Here is a 17557-nt window from a genome sequence, read left to right as displayed (position 1 = left end):
TCTCTATTGTTACATTTATTTAAATCAAACTGTCCCTCAAAACAAGTTATTAAAAGAAAAGAGCTATATTTCACCATTATTCCTTATATTTGTTCTTCACACTGACAGTCTCTGCAGCAGCAACAACATATTCATGAGTTGAAAAAGTAAACTTTCATAAATTTGGAAAAGCTCAAAACAAATCTGACATGACCCAGATGGCCACTGGAGTTATGGTGTGTTATTATCACACTTTATGATGAGTTTGATTATCTGCAATCTGGAAGTGCCTGTGCAAAACCAGGGTAGGAGATGTACCAAAAGCAGTTGTGTAATGTGTCAATACATGTGTAAAGTAGCAATACTTTGTTACATTACTTAAGTATTTTTTAGGGAGTTTTTATGCTTTACTCTTAGGTTTGTATCTTTCCTCCTGGAACTGAAAGCTCACTTTAAGTCACTCAGCTTAATTAATAACAAAAAAGTGTCAAGCTTTGGAAAATTATGCAACTTTCTTCACTGAATCCTCTGACTGAATGTTCTCTCATAATTTTATGTCTGTACCCCTGTTTATCTTTCTTTTTCTATGTTTTGTTTGGTTTCTTTTTTATTCATTTACCCATTTATTTTCCCGTCTTCTTAATTGTCTTCACATGTACACTTATACTAATCTTTTACTAATCTTTCAGATTTGTATTTTTTATTTTTTACCTGTACCTTTTACCTGATTTTTTGTATATATTTGATTTCAGTGCAGTCAAAATCAGGACAGCACTCAGATTATGGTATTTTTTATTATTGCTACATGGACGTTTTGGGCTAGACACCCTCCTTAAGCATGTACATATGGAAATAATACAAAGAGAACCCACAGGTGGAGTAAGTTCACACATGAAAACACCTACAGTGCATCCCCGCAGAGGAAGCCAACAATTTAATAGATAGATAGATAGATAGATAGATAGATAGATAGATAGATGAAATAAGATAAAGTAAGATAAAAACAAAATTAAAAGAAAAAATATTAGGCATATTTTTTTACCATTTGTTTTCCACATTTATATATGCATCTTTCATAGATTTTTTTTTTTTTTTTTTACCTTCGCAGTACCTTTTGCCTGATATTTGTACATGTGTGGCTTGTTAATTTAAAAACAAAAAACAAAACAGGAATATCTATGCTGAATATGTGTGCAAATTGCATTACATATCACGTACAATTACACATGTATCAAAATGTATTTGTAGCATAAAGTTTTCTGAGTTGTAGCTGAGCAAAAGGAAAAATAGAAAGTATTGTGAAAGGCAACGTAAGTGTGATTATCAGTACTACTACAGTCAGGTGTGAATGTTTTTTGGAGAGTTTGGGGGCGTGGTTATTTGTTTGTCGTCATAATTTATGTTGCCCAGTGTAAACAGTCCATTGGCTGAGTCTTTGTGATGGGGGTTCCCTGCCCCAGACTGCAGGGGTAAAACAATAAATAGAACCTATCACTTTAAATCTGCAATCTCTGGTACAGCAGAGATCATAAACTGTTAGTTAGTGGAGCGAGGGAAATATCACTACCAGGGATATTTCTGAACAGTTTACAGCCGGTTACTCGTAGATATTTATTACAAATAATTCTGTCTACATAGATAGGTCTTTCATAAGGTAAGTAAGCCATCCTCTACACTAAGCTATGACAAGCTAACCAGCTAACGTTAGCTGCATTGTCTGGTCAAAACCACGACTACTCGACAGACAGGCAGAAATCAGTCAGTGTTGCCAACTAGGTGTGTCGCTACTGCACAAAAAACCCAACTCGAGCCATTTAGTTAAAAAAATGACGAGTGTCGATTAAATGTGTAAAATCTTCCTTCCTTTGTTTTCTTCGAGCTAGCATAGCAACTTGTTTCATTGAAAATGCTTCGACAGTTGTGTTGTCGTTAATGAGTTTAAAAGTTTGAGAAAGCTTCATGTCCCCCACGCCATGTGTCGATTATGGTATGATTGATTATAAATTAGTGGATGATGTACACTTCAGATCCGCACTTGTATAATGGTGCACTACAATGGCTATCACCTCTCAACGTTATGTCGGCTTGCTGGGTTTCCCCGCTTACAGTCAGCGTGCTAGTTCAATGTGTGATAGTAAAGCAAAGTAACATCTTATCAGTTGTCATTTTTCTGTCTTTGACCACACCACCAATGCGTTTCTTGAAATGTGCTTCTCCCGCATGTTGTAAAACTGTCAGCCGGCTCAAAGAAAAACGACGACGCCACAAGTTAGCTCGAGCTAATGTTAGCTAGGTAACTAGCAATGCCGCAAGCTTACGACGCTGAAGTCGGCTTTTGAATCGTAATTTCCAATTCAGTGGTTAAGGGGATAATTAAGGGAAACGTGATTTAAAATGTTTAACGATCGATTCTCGTCTTCTTGCACCCCCGTACTGTGGTGATAGCATGATATGCATTTTATATAAACCCTCAATGTTGTTTGACAGCCAATAACATAAGGGTAAAATCTGTAGTCTATTTGTGCAAATGTAAAAGGAGATTTCATTGCATTTTTCACATGTTGCACCAGGTCCTCATAAAAAAAAACACTGTATTGCGACAGGTCAAATATTAACAAGATTATCCCTAAAGGTTTTCTAAACTCAATTTGTGAAACCTTAATTCTATTTCTGAAAATGCAAAATAGGAGATTTTATTGATTTTTGCAATTTTGTCAGATTTAGTTAAGGTGTCACAAATCTGAAACATCATCATCCTTAGCCTGTCCTGGATAATCTAGTCTAGACTTGATCTCTCTAAATATAGGGCTGTTAAGAGAGATACTTCGTTCATTGTGGTCTACATGTAAAGATTTTTTGCATTTTCACACAGAAAATAAAGGTTTCACATATCTGAAAATGTGTTTCAAAAAATCTTATTCTGTCTGTCACAATGTATTCAGAAATAGAATTAAGGTTTCACAAATTGAGTTTAGAAAACCTTTAGGGATAATCTTGTTAATATTTGACCTGTCGCAATACAGTGTTTTTTTTATGAGGACCTGGTGCAACATGTGAAAAATGCAATGAAATCTCCTTTTACATTTGCACAAATAGACTACAGATTTTACCCTTATGTTATTGGCTGTCAAACAACATTGAGGGTTTATATAAAATGCATATCATGCTATCACAAGCTGACTTCAGCGTCGTCGCAAGCTTGGCGTTGATTTTCTGTGTGCCGGGGCTAACGTTAGCCATTTAAGATGACAGCAAAGAGGCCGGTAGTTTATATTCCTCCCGTTGTTTTTACAGTTTACATTACGTTGACCTAGCTGGCAACGAGGCCGCACCGTATCCAGAACAAGAAGATATGATGTAAATCACGCATCTGCCATGTCAAATGGCTAACGAACATGCGACAAATGTGAGACATAGCAAAATGTTGTTAGCATAGACATAAAAGGCCTAGCTCACACAGAAGGCCACTTATCTACAAAGGGATGCTCAGCTGTGTGTCACACGATGTACATTTTTTAACAGTATGATTTAATTAAAGTTCGTTATCTCGGCTGTCAAACTTGAACGCCTGCACCAGCCGCATCGCTTTTTATATACAGCCAGTTTTTCTCTTTGTCTCATTGGATGAATGTGATGGCGCAGTTGAGTGTTAGCTAGTCTGTTAGCCAGCTAGCTAAACAGTCAGCTGTCTTACTCCTGCCACAGGATTGATGTGGGTCAGATGAAACGTGGGCTTTATGAGACAAAGAAAGCGAAACTGTCTCCTGCGGAAAGGAGACTTTATTCACCTTTTGTACTTCCTATACTTGCTAACCAAACACATCTGTCCTGTTCACTTGAGGTACAACAAACGTACTTGTATACTCATGTGGACTTCCTTAAAATGGCCTGACCTTAAACGATCCGTGCTTAGCTGTCAGACTGACGTGTTTTCAAGTTATTGTCTCTTACACTCAGTTGCTAATTAATTAGGTACAACTCTGCAACAAATCCAACTTCTTGAAAGTTAAAATCTCCAGTTCTTGTAACTGTGTTGTAGAACTTCTGTTTTACATCAAGTAGTAAAATATGTGGAGAAAATGTGAAAAACACATTACGTATACAGTACTGTGTAAAACTTTTAGGCCACCATAGATTTGTTGTTTTAGCAAATGTTTTAATGGGGATATATGCACAGATTTATTTCTCAGTCTCTTTAATAAGATACATTATGTTAAATTCGGCTTCCTGGTCGTGAGCAGAGTATCAGTGCACTCAGAGTCTTCATAATGACCATAAACTTACAAGGTAAAATAGTCGTTATGATGGTATAGTTTTATTGTAAGGCTGCAGTATAAGACTGCATTGCCTATTTATTAATCTAAGTCTACCTACTTAACTGTCAACTTTGTGTTTTATCTCCTACTTCTAGATGGCATCATTACAGTTAAATACTTGTTTATCTTCTGTTTCAGCACTTAATATTGTTTACCAAAGAAATGGTGATGGAGAAGCCAAGTCCCCTGCTTGTAGGGCGGGAGTTTGTGAGGCAGTATTACACACTCTTAAACAAGGCACCAGACTTCCTGCACAGGTAATTACCAAAATGCGATGCGGTAGACACTAAAACTGTTGGTGTCAATAATGCTCTTTGACTGTGATATCTTTTTTGCCGTTAGGTTTTATGGGAGGAATTCTTCCTATGTTCATGGAGGACTTGACCCGAGTGGGAAACTGGCAGAAGCGGTGTATGGGCAAGCGGTAAGTACTGCGGCTCAATAATGGAGATTCAGGTTGAATATACGGTGTAGTAGGTGTCAGGCGCACATTTTTTATTTAAATTGTTGATAATATAGTATTCTTTTTGATGAAATTGAATATAGCACAAAATTAATCATGAGGAAGGAATAGATGTCGGAGAAAAACGGTGCTTACACAACTTTCACATTTTATAAAACTTTCTGCCTTTTTTGTAACAACTTTTTATTTCCTTCGCCAAGTATTTCTGTTGATTGAGTTTTGCCAAAATTGAGTCAGATATAAAAATGTGAATCCTCACTCTGCTTTCAAGGTTGAGCTGAATAATGAATGTGAAAGTACAGGAGACCTCAGCGTGTTGATTCTTGAAGTAAAATGGAATCAGCAATTAGAGCAGGGAAATGTCTTTTTAATTTCAAGATAGTGTCGGTATTTGCCAGTCTGTCTCTTCCTTCTCTCTTCATAATCCTTTTTGTTTATCCACTTGTCTCCGCATCTTGTAGGAAATCCACAAGAAGGTCATGTCCCTGCAGTTCAGTGAATGCCACACAAAGATCAGGCATGTGGATGCTCATGCCACACTGAGCGATGGAGTCGTGGTGCAAGTCCTCGGAGAACTGTCCAACAATGGTCAGCCTATGAGGAAGTTTATGCAAACTTTTGTGCTGGCTCCTGAGGTAAGTACCCCCCGACACACACACACACACACACACACACACACACACACACACACACACACACACACACACACACACACACCTACCTTTCTGTACCATGAACAGGCATCAAGGTTTACTGATGACATCAGTAATTAGTAATGATTTCTATTTCTGCCTTAATAACTGTACATGGAAATTTTGGACATTTTATTGGAGCGGATAGCAGGAGATGAGCTCCTGTTGCTTTTAAGAAATTAATGACAAATCATTCTTTGTGGTCCTTGAATTTAATGTGAGATTTGATCGTTAAAGCGGACACTCGATCATTAAAATATGTGTGGATTTATAAAATTTCCTTAGGGTTCCGTGGCAAACAAGTTCTACGTCCACAATGACATCTTCCGTTACGAGGACGAGGTTTTTGGAGACTCTGAAGCTGAGCTTGATGAGGGTAGGATGTCCAAAAATAATCCTCAAATAAATAGTGTTTTATTTATGAGTTTTTTAGTTCACGATTTCATGCTTAAATATGAGGGTGCTGATGAAAAGATTTTTATTTGCTTGCTCTGTCTTAGAATCGGAGGAGGAAGTTGAAGAGGAGCCAGACGAGAGGCAGCCGTCCCCTGAGCCACTTCAAGAAAGCCCCAACAGCACCACCTATTACGAACCCCACCCTGTCGCGTACGCTAATCATTTATCATAATCTCAATAATATTATTAGTGTGTTTTCTCTTTATAAAGCATCTAGTATAAATGATTTTGCCTTGCTGAGCTCGTTTATCTTTTGAAGTGACAACATGCTGATTTGTGCTCTGTAGTAACGGAGTAGAGGAGCCCATGGAGGAGCCAGCTCCAGAACCCGAGCCGGAGCCTGAACCTGAGCCCAAAGTAGAGGAGATAAAGCCTGAAGTAGATGAGAAGGTTCTGGAAGAGATGGAGGAGAAAGCACAGTCACCGGTCCCTGTGGAGTCCCCACCCAACACCCAGGAGCCTCCCAAGGTGAGACTGGCGTGTGTCTGCACGTGTTTAATTTCTCAGTGGTTTCCTGAATAACCAGTCCGAGTTCACTGAATCTAAGCTGACGTGCCAAAATCACGTTAACAGTTAAACTCACATTCTTTGTTTGATGCATCAGCAATTCTAGATGTATTTTCTATTTTTTCAGAGTATTGCATACAATCATGACTTTGCTGTTTTGTTTTTTTTGTTATTGATTGCAATAAGTTATAGTAATGCACTCTTTATACAAATGAAACTTTTTAAACCAGCATTACATCAACGCTCCTGTTTTTTTTTCCTTTTACAACCGGAAAGTATATTTAGAAAAGTAAATACAATAATCTAAAGTAATATAAGATAAAAATCTCTCTCTGTATATTCATGTTCATACATACACATATATAAGTACACTCCTACATGCATATAACTTGTAATCATATATATATATATATATATATACACACACTTGCATATGTGCATATATGCTCACCCACATAAACATACATGCACACATACACCCATATACACATACTTCCACATATTAAGGGCAAAAAAAATCTACATATTTAAATAAAGAGACTTCAAATGAATAAAAACCTGTTTGTGTTATCGACGTCAAACAAGTTGATTAAGATGTTTCCCCACACAGGAAGAGCCTATTTTGATTCATTATTTTACAGTAAGATTAATTAATATTATTATGTATTAGAATCTCAAGTTTCATAAATTACTCAAGTCATGTTGTGATGCACACGTCAGATATTGTAGTTAGATACGGTTATTGCTTTAGCCCTAACACATATTACTTCTTCCCACAGACTTTCTCGTGGGCCTCGGTGACCAGTAAAAACCTGCCTCCTAGCGGCACAGTCACCTCCTCTGGAATCTCACCCCATGTTGTTAAAGCGCCAAGCTCACAGGTAACCAGCTACCACTGGACAATTAATATGCAGATTGTCATGAAAATCAATATTATTGACTAATAAAATTAAGTGCACAGTAGAAAAATGTGTCACTTTTCAGGTGTCTGACACGATGTTTCAGTTCATCTATACACGTAATTGAAGTTTAGATGGTGGTTAAAAGCAGCAGTGGATTGGAAAATGACATGAGGAGGTCGATTTTGTGCAGTGGCTCTTCAGTTGTTAAACGTGAACTTGAAGCTGCAGCTCTGAGCCTTCAGCTCTGCTTAGCAGAAGGCTACAATTACAATACAACAATTAACAACATTTTCTCTCCATCTCCGAATCACTTTATTAATATTGACAAGTATTTTATTAGTTTCATTATCAGACTCTCTTTTGGAAGAGTCTGTCTTCATTTTTGGGTTGCCTTGCCTCGTGTTTGTAGATGTTGCCCAAAGCTGAAATGGCAACTTTCTCTGCAGCATTCCCTGCTTTGAATCGGGCTTTCGCTTTCCCCAAACGGGCGTGCATGTGCATCTGCATTTGTAGAACAGCCGTTAGGAACAACTTCTCTCTTAAATGACCTATGATTTGCCAAAGTCTCCCATCACAGCATATTTATCTGAAACCTGAAAACAGAGTCTGGCAGAGTTGGGTCTGGTGTTGTACTGAAAGTTTTTTACGGGATTTTTGATCAATACCACCAAAATCATCTTACATTTTAATCAAACCTTAAACCCACAGCTTTAATGTTGTTGACCAATATGCAATACAAATGTATGATTTTTCAATAAAATGACATTGGTAAAGGGAACACTAATTCCCGAAGACAGAAGGTGTAATTCTGTTTAATTTGCAGCAAATTGATTTGAGACTAAAACGCATAACCAGCTCTGGCTGGGTGACCTAAACTAATTCTGGAGCGCTATGTAATAAAAACAACAATGAAGAGGATTTGTGGTTCATGTAGTCTTTTTGTGTGACGCCCCTTTCCCCACACAGCCCCGAGTTGAAGCCAAGACGGAGACACAGACAGCACCTCTACGGCCCAGAGACCAGCGCACGCGGGACAGACCGGCGTTCACTCCGCGGGGACCCAGACCCGGTAAAGGCAAAACTCATTCCACAGATTTTTTTTTTTTCTTTTAGCTCTTCATTTGTTTATTCTTACAAATCTGCACGTCTCTCTCACTTCTAGATGGTGTTGCTTCTTCAGAGTCACAAACGGGAAAACCACACTTGAGTTTCGTTAACAAAGGTAAATATGACCCTTAAAGTTCTATCTTAATTAATCTATGGCCGTGTTTTCATCTTACACGTGGTATAATTTTAACTTTCTTGACGCTGGGAATTTATTGTTTATTTGTTCATATTTTTTTTTATGCATTTGAGCTGATGTGATGTTTCTCTCCCTGTTGTTGTGACGTGCAGGTGGCAGGGGAGAAGCTGAATCTGGCGATATGGACAGCAGGCGGATTCCTCGGTACCCAGACAGTCACCAGCTCTTTGTTGGCAACCTCCCACACGACATTGACGAAAGCGAGCTCAAAGAGTTTTTCATGAGTATGTTTCCTTGCAAAGCAACACTTGGTCAACAAGTTTTTCATCTCCTGTAAAAACTACTCAAAGCTTCTTTTTTTTTTCTCGCAGCGTATGGGAATGTTGTGGAGCTGCGGATCAACACCAAGGGCGTCGGTGGGAAGCTGCCCAACTTTGGATTCGTGGTCTTTGACGACTCTGATCCTGTGCAAAGAATCTTGGGGGCCAAGGTAGAAGGGGCATGTATTGAAATTTCATTACCCACTTTCATTCATCTGGTGGTGGTTTGGGGACACACATTTCTGCAACTTATACACAATGTGACACAGTAGGGATAAGTGTCCACAGGAAACCCTCAAAGTTTTGTCTGTTTCAATAAGTTATTTGTTTTCTCACTGTGTGGGTACTGAATCAAGCTTTCAGATGGATGTCTGAGGCTGTGTTTAGACCAACTATAGCACTGAGTTAAAAAAACTCACAAGAAGCCATGTTGAAACAGGTGCAGTTGAGATAAAATTGGAACAAAGAAGTAGAGTTTGAAGGATCATCAAACATGAAGAGACAGTGATTTTTACTGCTGTGAGGCGGGATATTACAACCCTGGCAAGGTAGAACTTTCGAGGGTTCAGGAAAGATTTAGTTTCTTGGATTTAATAGGATTTATTGGCATAAATGTAATATAATGAGCATTTTCTTTAGTGTATAATCATCTGAAAAAAGGAGTTGTTTTGTTTTTGTTATCTAAGAATGAGCTTTTTATGTCAACAATAGGGAGTGGGTCCTCAGTTATGGAGTCTGGTTTGTCTGTTCTGAACATTACAAAGACCTGCTCTGGATAAGGCCGTTTGTGTTTTCGCCATAAGCAGCCCCTCTGTGAAGAGTACCATTGGAAAACACTTATTTTTTTAGTATTTTTACCTGTTTATATCACTGGGTCTGTTTGTCTTGGAGAGGAAGACACCTGTGGATAATTGGGCTTCCGTTTAAAACCTCCTAAAAATCTGGATCTGAAAAATGCCGTTTTTCAGGGCTGGCAAGGCTAGAAATATGACAGTAGCATGAAGTGCCACCCTCTTTGGGTTTTTCTCCTAAAAACATATTAATACAAAAATATCCCAGGTCAGATGGAAACGGACACTCTATAAATCTGTTGAGAATCTATCAATATAACTTCCTTATTAAAAATGTGGGTGTTTGATACGTGGATAACCAAACTTGATTTCCTGTGTCAGGACAGCTGCGAGGTAAACCATAGAAATACTCCTCATGTTACAAAGTAATGCACCGGGAATGTGCATTTGCATTTATTTGATTGACCAGCGCAGCGGCTTGCCGTATGACATCACGTTGCAGGTTTCCCTCTATAGCCAGACTGAACACAGCCTTAGAGATGAACTAGTTTTCACTGGCAGGGACACAGATCTTGTCGGGTCAGACCAGTGTGACACAGCGGTGCTGTGGAGTCTGGGACAGATTGACAAGCAAGTGTGCAAACCAGTGAATGATGTGGGTTGTGAAATTGTTTGGGGAAGTAAATATTCAGCGCCTGTTTCTGTTGTAGTGACTGTGCTTTTCTCCCTGCAGCCCATCATGTTTCGAGGCGAGGTGCGTCTGAATGTGGAGGAGAAGAAGACGAGGGCGGTGCGTGAACGAGAGACCCGTGGCGGAGGAGACGACCGCCGGGACATGAGGCGCAACGACCGGGGCCCTGGAGGTTCGAGAGGCATCGTGGGAAGTGGAATGATGCGAGAGCGTGACGGGAGGGGCCCACCACCTCGAGGCGGCATGGCCCCCAAACCTGGCATGGGCTCTGGAAGAGGCTCTGGCGGCCAGGGAGAAGGTCGCTTCCCGACCCAGCGCCGCTGAGAAGAGCACCACCTGCAGTGTGGAAGTAGTACCGTGTTCTTCATCTTCAACCGTTCTCGTTAACAAAAAGAAATCTTCATGTATAAACGTATATATTTGTTTTTTTGTTTTATTTTTTTATTTTTTTGTTCCCTCTTTGCTTTGGAATGTGACACAGCCTGTCAACCTTTGTTTGTGAAATAGACAAAACATAATAAGCAAACAAAAAAAATTTCGCTTATTAGTTGTGAGCTGAGCATCCTTTTCGGGTATCTCAAGAATTCACAAACTTTAATTTGTAAATTCGTGAAAAAAGGCGAACCAACCAGGAGTAATCTGCCACATTAGGAGGGACTGATAAGACTTAACTACGATAATACAGCCCATCATTTGGAAAAGAGATTATATGCCTTGACTTAACTGGGGCGCTGCTTCACGAAATCCCTCTATTGCACATTTTATATGGTAGTTTTCTGCCCGTTACTGTTGGAAAAGAGTGAGATGCAAAATTTGTGCAGTTCCAGGGGAAAAGCTTGCCTTTTACTTTTTTCCTTTTGAGAGACCACTGCTTCAAAATTGCATAATGCACTCATCAATATGCACTAATGGGTACTTTTTGTCGTATTACATTGACATCCATGCTCGGAACGCAGCTGGAGAGACCTGTTTTGTCTCAAAGCGATACGACTTTCCGGGGCAGGCCTCGCTCACAGCCGGTCTGCTGTGACCAATGTACTTTTCACACTTTTGACCCAAAACTACGCTTCAATTACTGCTGGATGGACAAGATGACAAGCAAATCTACATTATATTTTTCCTCATTTATAAATCGAATAAAACGACAAAAAAAAAAAAGCTCAAATCCTGGACTTTCACCAAACGAGTGGGGGGACAAAGGATAAACAAGAAACAAAGTTGAACAATAGAAGAGTGGTGGTAACGATGGCGGCTCGCTCTGTTTTTTCCTTTTGATTCCAAGTTTGTTTTTCTACATGTTTTTCCCTGCCAGCTAGACCGCGAAAACCGGGACGGACGACCTCCCTCTTCCCTCCCTTCCTCTCTAAGTGCGGAGTAACAGAATAAATGTACAGCAAAAATCATAGTTTACTGTATGTTTTGTTTTCTGTGTATATTTTAAGTTCTCTCTCGACTTGATAAAAGCATGAATGGTGCCTTCTATTTCACCTTTTCCAGTCTTACTAAGGCGGCTCGGGGCTTTCTGCCTCCTATTACAGAGCTGCTGGTCATGGATTATTATGTTTCGGAGCAGATAGGAAAAAAATTGCAGTATTCACAAGTTTTTTCAGGTGCATATTTCATTTTTTTCCATACTGTTTTACTACCTAAGATGATCTGCTGTGAGTTTTGTACATTTGTTTTGTATTGTGTCTGTTCTGGGTTTTGTAGAGACAATAGATGCCTCCAGTTCTGTTTGATGTTAAATGGTTAAGAGGTACATCTGAGAACAACCCCCCCCCCACCCATTCACCCCCCAAAAAAAAGGTACAGAAAAGACGGTGGCAGTGAAATGCTTGCTCCTTGGTTTAACAAGTCATAACTGTGATTTCAGAGGACTAAAGTTTGCCGTTTGGAAAGAGTAAATGTCTCACAGTGTGGTTCTGTTGATCCTTATGTTCAGTCTGACCATAGTTTTTGCAGCACTCGGGCTAATCGCTGGACTCAAGAGTTGTCAGACTGCTCTTTTCTCGGCAACAATTTTGTAACGATCTGTGTGGGCAGGGCTGGCCGTCGTTCCAGCCTACAGACTAGCAAATAATTGTGCTCACTTTTTCTAGCCATTTATGCATTTGTATTTTCATATGCCGATTATTCATTGTGCTTATTTTATTTTATTTTTCCATTCAAGGCAAGTGTGATCTGAAATGCCATACTAGTTGTCTCCCTCCCTCGTGTTTTCTTTTTACCACTCGGCAGGGAGGGAAGACCTTTTGGTTTCAGCTGGAAAGGAAAACATGACAAACATGATATGTTCATTTTTTTTTTAATTTTTTTTTTTAATTTTTACTTTTTTGTTAATCTTGCACTGAAATGGGAAGTGAAATTGATGTAGCATTTTTCTGGACAAATATACTAATGAGGTCTTCCTTGTCTGGTGGTATTGCACTATTTACAACATTTCTGGGACAATCTGTCATTTTAAACGCAGACTCCAAATTTCTCATGTGGCAGTTAAACAAAAATAATGCTCATCATATTATCAGCGTGATATATTTGCTCTTACAATTGAAACAAGATGGGATGTACAAGTTCTCGATAATATTCAGCACCCCTTTGTAGATGAGATTATCAAATATAATTCATTTTCAATAGTGAGACTCTGAATTTGTCTTTGACCTCAAATTATGGAAAGATTTCCGCTCTTTTGTCCTTGGTTGTTTTAACAGACGGTTTCTCATGGGTGCCTCTACCCCGAATGTTTATTTGTCAGGTAATTGCTTAACTTGAGCACTTGACTGCAATCATACTTTTTACAGCAATGGTCAACGAAGAGAGCGTCGAAGAGCCATCATGCTTTCACACCAATTTGTGCTTTTTCACATTGAAGTGGTGGTAAAACGTTTGAGGATATAAATTAACGGTTGAATTAGTTATTGTTTTTCACTGCGGTGTTCAAAGACACATCCTTTTCCAAAAGGATCCTCAAAACAAGAAAAAAAAAGCTGTAAATTAATTTTCCTGTGGTTGAAAATGCAGTAGAGTGGATCCTCATTGTGAATCATTCCAGTCCTTTTTGAATGGAAATAGAAGTACCTTCTTGGCTTTAGCAGGTGTGGTAAACCGTTGGCTGCCATCTTAATTTTACTGTTTACCCTTTACTTGTTGCTAGTACAAAAGTGTTGCAGGTGGAGAATCTTTTGTTTTACTTTTGTTCTTTTTTTCCTTTCTATTTTGAATGTGTTGGACTTAACATACAATAAACTACTGATATCAGCACCACTCATACCGTTTGTCATGTTTACAGGTTCCTCTGTAAAAGGTAACGGAAATAAACAAGCTGTTGTTGAAACAGAAAACGCAGGTAGACATGGCCCCAGTAGGCCTTTTGGGATTTGTCTCTTTGAGACCAACAAACAACAAAACTGGTTGTGTTTTACTGAGATGTCGCTTCTTTTCCAGCATGTTTTGTGCTACCAAAATTGTGTATTTTAAGCTAAAACGTGACCTTTTCTTAGCTGTAATTCAGTGTCTTTTGTGCCTGAACCTAAGCACAAGTTCACCACAGCATTGTTGAAAATATAACAAACAAATGTAACGTATCCATGAAACGTATAATGCGAACATTTTTCCAGGCAGTGGAGTTGGAGGTACTCCTCCCTGCTGTGGTGAAGTTTTGACAACTGAGTTTGAAGCAGAGAAAACTTGTTTTTATCTCAAATATTTCACACACACAAGTTTTGGTTATAACCTGATTTTCATTATGCCTCCATGCTGACGATAGCCGAGGCCAGAGGCATTGTGTTTTTTGGGTTATCTTGTCGGCACATTCTCATGAAAGCGATGTTTCAAGAACGCCTGGAGGGAATTTCTTCAAACTTGATACAAACATTCACTTGGACTCAACGATGAGCTGATCAGAATTTGGTGTTCAAAGGTAAAGGTCTGTGTGACCTTTCATCTGTCTCACTTTTGTGAACACGATACCTGAAGATGGGCTTGAGGTAGTTTCCTAAAGATTTGTCTCAAACGTCCACTGATTAGAATCTGGTGGATGAAGGTCAAAGGTCACGGTGACCTCATACAGCATGTTTTTGGCCAAAACTTAAGGATCTTTGGTGCCCTCCTTAAAATTGTGATTTTATTCTCTGCTGCTGGCGGGAAGACGTGTGTGAAGCGTCCATGTTTTCACAGCTTGACTGGCGTGTGGAGGCTTACAACAGCGTGGCGTTAATTGTAATTCTGCGTCTCTTCACAGACTTACACATAAAGGTTACTTTACTTATTGTTAGTCCTGGTCAACGTAAACTTAAACACAGAGCCTGTGTTACAAACTGTGAGGGTGAAATATGTCGGTGTTTGCCAGGAAGGAAGGGTTACAGGTGGATTTGTAATATTAATAATAATGAATTACAAATTAATTTAAAATTGCAATTTATAATGATATTTTATTTATCTAAAAGTGTAAGATGCAGTGCTTTCGTAGCTTGACCCATACCAATGTCTAAAAGTTCGGATACAATTCTTTAAAGATGAAATTCTTTTAAAAATGATGTTTTCCCAAGTCCCCTTGCACCCATGGGAAGTGCAAAATGCAGCCCAGCTGCCAGAAGAAAATGTTGTCATTGTACATTTTTGCATGTATAAGTTACATTTGCATGTTTCATACATATATCAGTGTTTCCAAAGTGATGTATGAGCTGACTTTGTCACTTGGAGTTGGAAAGGATGGTGGATGGTGTGACACCTTGGCGAGACGTCTGCTAGACCAACAAACAACAAAACCAGCTGATTTTATCAAATTATTGCTGTTTGTTCAGCAGTTTTTTGCCCCCAAAAAAGGGAGTTTTTCAGGGAAATGTTGTTTTTCCAGCAGGGATAGTGCCACAACATGTGGTTGTTTTGTACTGAGACCTCACTGCAGTAACAACATTTTTTCTGGTGACTGGGTTTAATGCTGAATGGAACGCCTTCTCAGTTCTCTAATACATTTTTTATGACTCTTAAGAAATGTTTTTATTTGTAGGTCCCCGTTTTGTTTGCAATACAATATACATTTACAGACTCCAGCCAGTGGTGCACATTATTTCCCTGATCTACAGGTGATTGTAATGTTTTAAAAAAAACATGTTAATGAGTCTACAAGGGAAATGAAGAAGAAGACAGCAAGCTAGCAAACACAGATGGGAGAAAAATGTAGAAAATCCGCTTTGTGAATAGTTTATGAAGGAAATACAAAACATACTGGTTAGACAGTTTGTTTTGGTGAGTAACACTGAACTCATCAGGGCACCCTTACACTCTGAAAATGAACAACTGCATGCATTTGTGTAACTTGTTAATACAATTATTCATTTAGAATTTGCATGTTCAAATTATTTAACCCTTTAACACTTCAATCAACATCTTGTGCTGCATTCAGATACCATTCACAAGCATTTAAACCTCTGAAACCTGCTTTGATTTCTTTTGAAAACATGGGAAACAAAGGCAATAACCAATTTGGTGAGAAACGTCAACAAACGGCAAAAAAAAAAGAGTAAAAGGTGAGAAGAAAATGACCTGAAAATTATCGTGGTGGTGCAACACATTTAGAAATATGTTACAGAAAACACATTTTTATTCCTTGTTTGTCTTTTTTAGTTCTTTCTGGTCACTTTCTTGTTTGTTTTATGTTTTGTTATATCTCTTTTTTTCTCTTTATTTCCAGGTAATTTTCTTTTACTAATTTCTTGCCCTTTTTTGCTATTTCTCATTAAGTTGTTCATTGGCTTCTTTCCATGCTTTTGAAAGAAAACATCTAATTTGTACAGGTTTCAAATGGTTAATCATTCTCATCCTGCAGCATCTCCTCAGTCGCTGTCCTCTTCAGACGATGTGTCACTTGATGCAGAATCAAACCTCTGAGCCTGAAGGGGACCTCTGTGATTTCCTGTTGGACTGCTTTGAGGGCCCACTGGGAGCCGTTTGCCTCTCAGAAGATTCAAGAACCACTGAGGAGCTGGGAGGAAACCAGAGTGTGGAAGAAGCTGACCGACACCTTTTCCATGAACATAAGGCCCTCCTGACCCTCCTGACTGGAGAACGTAATAAGGGATGATCGGCTGGTGAAGGACGGTAGAAGGAGGAGGGTGTTTCTGTTCTGGTTTATTGACAGAGATCGGAGGTGGAGGAGGTGGAGGAGGAGGAGGAGGAGGAGGAGGAGGAGGAGGAGTGATGTTCAGAGGGTCATCAGAGACGGGAACAATCTGACAGGGAGAGTTTTCATTTCTTGTCTTAGTGGCAACCGTTTCTGTTACAAAGGAAAGAAGAAACAATAAGAAAATGATTTCACTGGGCATTAAAGTTCAACCTAGGTGAGAAATTAATTTATACCTTGTTTGCCATTTCCTGAAGCGTCTTGTTGATGGTTTGCAAGGTCACGCCTAACAGGAAGAGCTCCTTGGAGAAAAAAACTAATTAAACCAGGATTTAGAAATACTGAGGTCAAGAGTCAAATTATTCCGATAGGAAATGTTGTCATGACAGAAATTTAAACTCCAAATATCTTTAAATGAATAAATCACATTATTTGGATGTTTTAAAATCTCATTAATTGTGTTAACTAAATATTAAACTGAAAATAAAAGCTTAAAATGGCACTGGGCGAAAAAATATTTAGACAACATCCACCAGAATTATATTCCAGACAATAAGTAGAGAGGGCACTGAAACAGCTTTTACAAATTTTAATTTTTACTTTTTTTTAAATCTAACACAACAAAGCTAACCACAAAAAGAAAAGAAAAAACTGTCTTCTTAATTTTTGATTTTTGGCAGGATATTTTTCTGACAGTATGTATCCCATTGATATTCTATTTAACAAAATAAACATTTTTATCCACTTAAAGGCCATAAAAAACATTTTCAATTACCTTTTTAATGTGAGCTATATACGGTTTTTAAGATTACATGCAATGTTTTGTCAAGTTAGAACAGTTTTGATGATTTCACATTAATATCTGTGTTTGTTTTTATACTTGTGAATTTAAATTACTTTTAAGCTGGTGTTGCTCTGCCAGACAAAAACGGTACCGATGAGGCAGATTAGCTTAGTTTTTAACTGTTAAATTTTTAATAAATACTAGCTTTAACTTTTAACTTCGGTTCATGCTCGTTTACATAATCTTATAGATAGATTTTTTAAATAGATTTTTTCAGATACTCTGTTTCCCTACA

At 38.6% G+C, this 17557-nt stretch overlaps 1 protein-coding gene across 2 annotated transcripts; it reads left to right on the top strand.

Annotated features, from left to right (window-relative positions):
* Window positions 1-1470: 1470 nt before the first annotated feature.
* g3bp2a (G3BP stress granule assembly factor 2a) lies at window positions 1471-13618 on the top strand. Of its 2 annotated transcripts, none has more exons than XM_042484822.1 (13): window positions 1471-1633; window positions 4434-4552; window positions 4638-4719; window positions 5220-5393; window positions 5736-5826; window positions 5951-6056; window positions 6194-6374; window positions 7193-7294; window positions 8282-8384; window positions 8478-8537; window positions 8711-8842; window positions 8930-9057; window positions 10403-13618. In XM_042484822.1, exons 2-13 carry the CDS (start codon window positions 4458-4460, stop codon window positions 10682-10684), a joined length of 1536 nt encoding a protein of 511 aa, XP_042340756.1. In that variant the 5' UTR covers window positions 1471-1633; window positions 4434-4457; the 3' UTR covers window positions 10685-13618. The 2 variants fall into 2 exon arrangements, with proteins under 2 accessions (XP_042340756.1, XP_042340757.1); XM_042484823.1 differs by having other exon boundaries at window positions 1472-1633; window positions 8930-9048.
* Window positions 13619-17557: the final 3939 nt, after the last annotated feature.

Source organism: Plectropomus leopardus, chromosome 4 (genome assembly GCF_008729295.1).
Source record: "Plectropomus leopardus isolate mb chromosome 4, YSFRI_Pleo_2.0, whole genome shotgun sequence".
NCBI lineage: Eukaryota > Metazoa > Chordata > Actinopteri > Perciformes > Serranidae > Plectropomus > Plectropomus leopardus.
The sequence above is the reverse complement of the archived record's forward strand: the minus strand, read 5'-3'. Positions and strand labels throughout refer to the sequence as shown.

Coding starts and splice junctions, on each gene's coding strand:
- g3bp2a (XM_042484822.1), top strand. CDS start 4,458: ATGGTGATGGAGAAGCCAAGTCCCCTGCTTGTAGGGCGGGAGTTTGTG. Junction 4,553..4,637: donor GCACCAGACTTCCTGCACAG/GTAATTACCAAA, acceptor TTTTGCCGTTAG/GTTTTATGGGAGGAATTCTT. Junction 5,827..5,950: donor TGAAGCTGAGCTTGATGAGG/GTAGGATGTCCA, acceptor GCTCTGTCTTAG/AATCGGAGGAGGAAGTTGAA.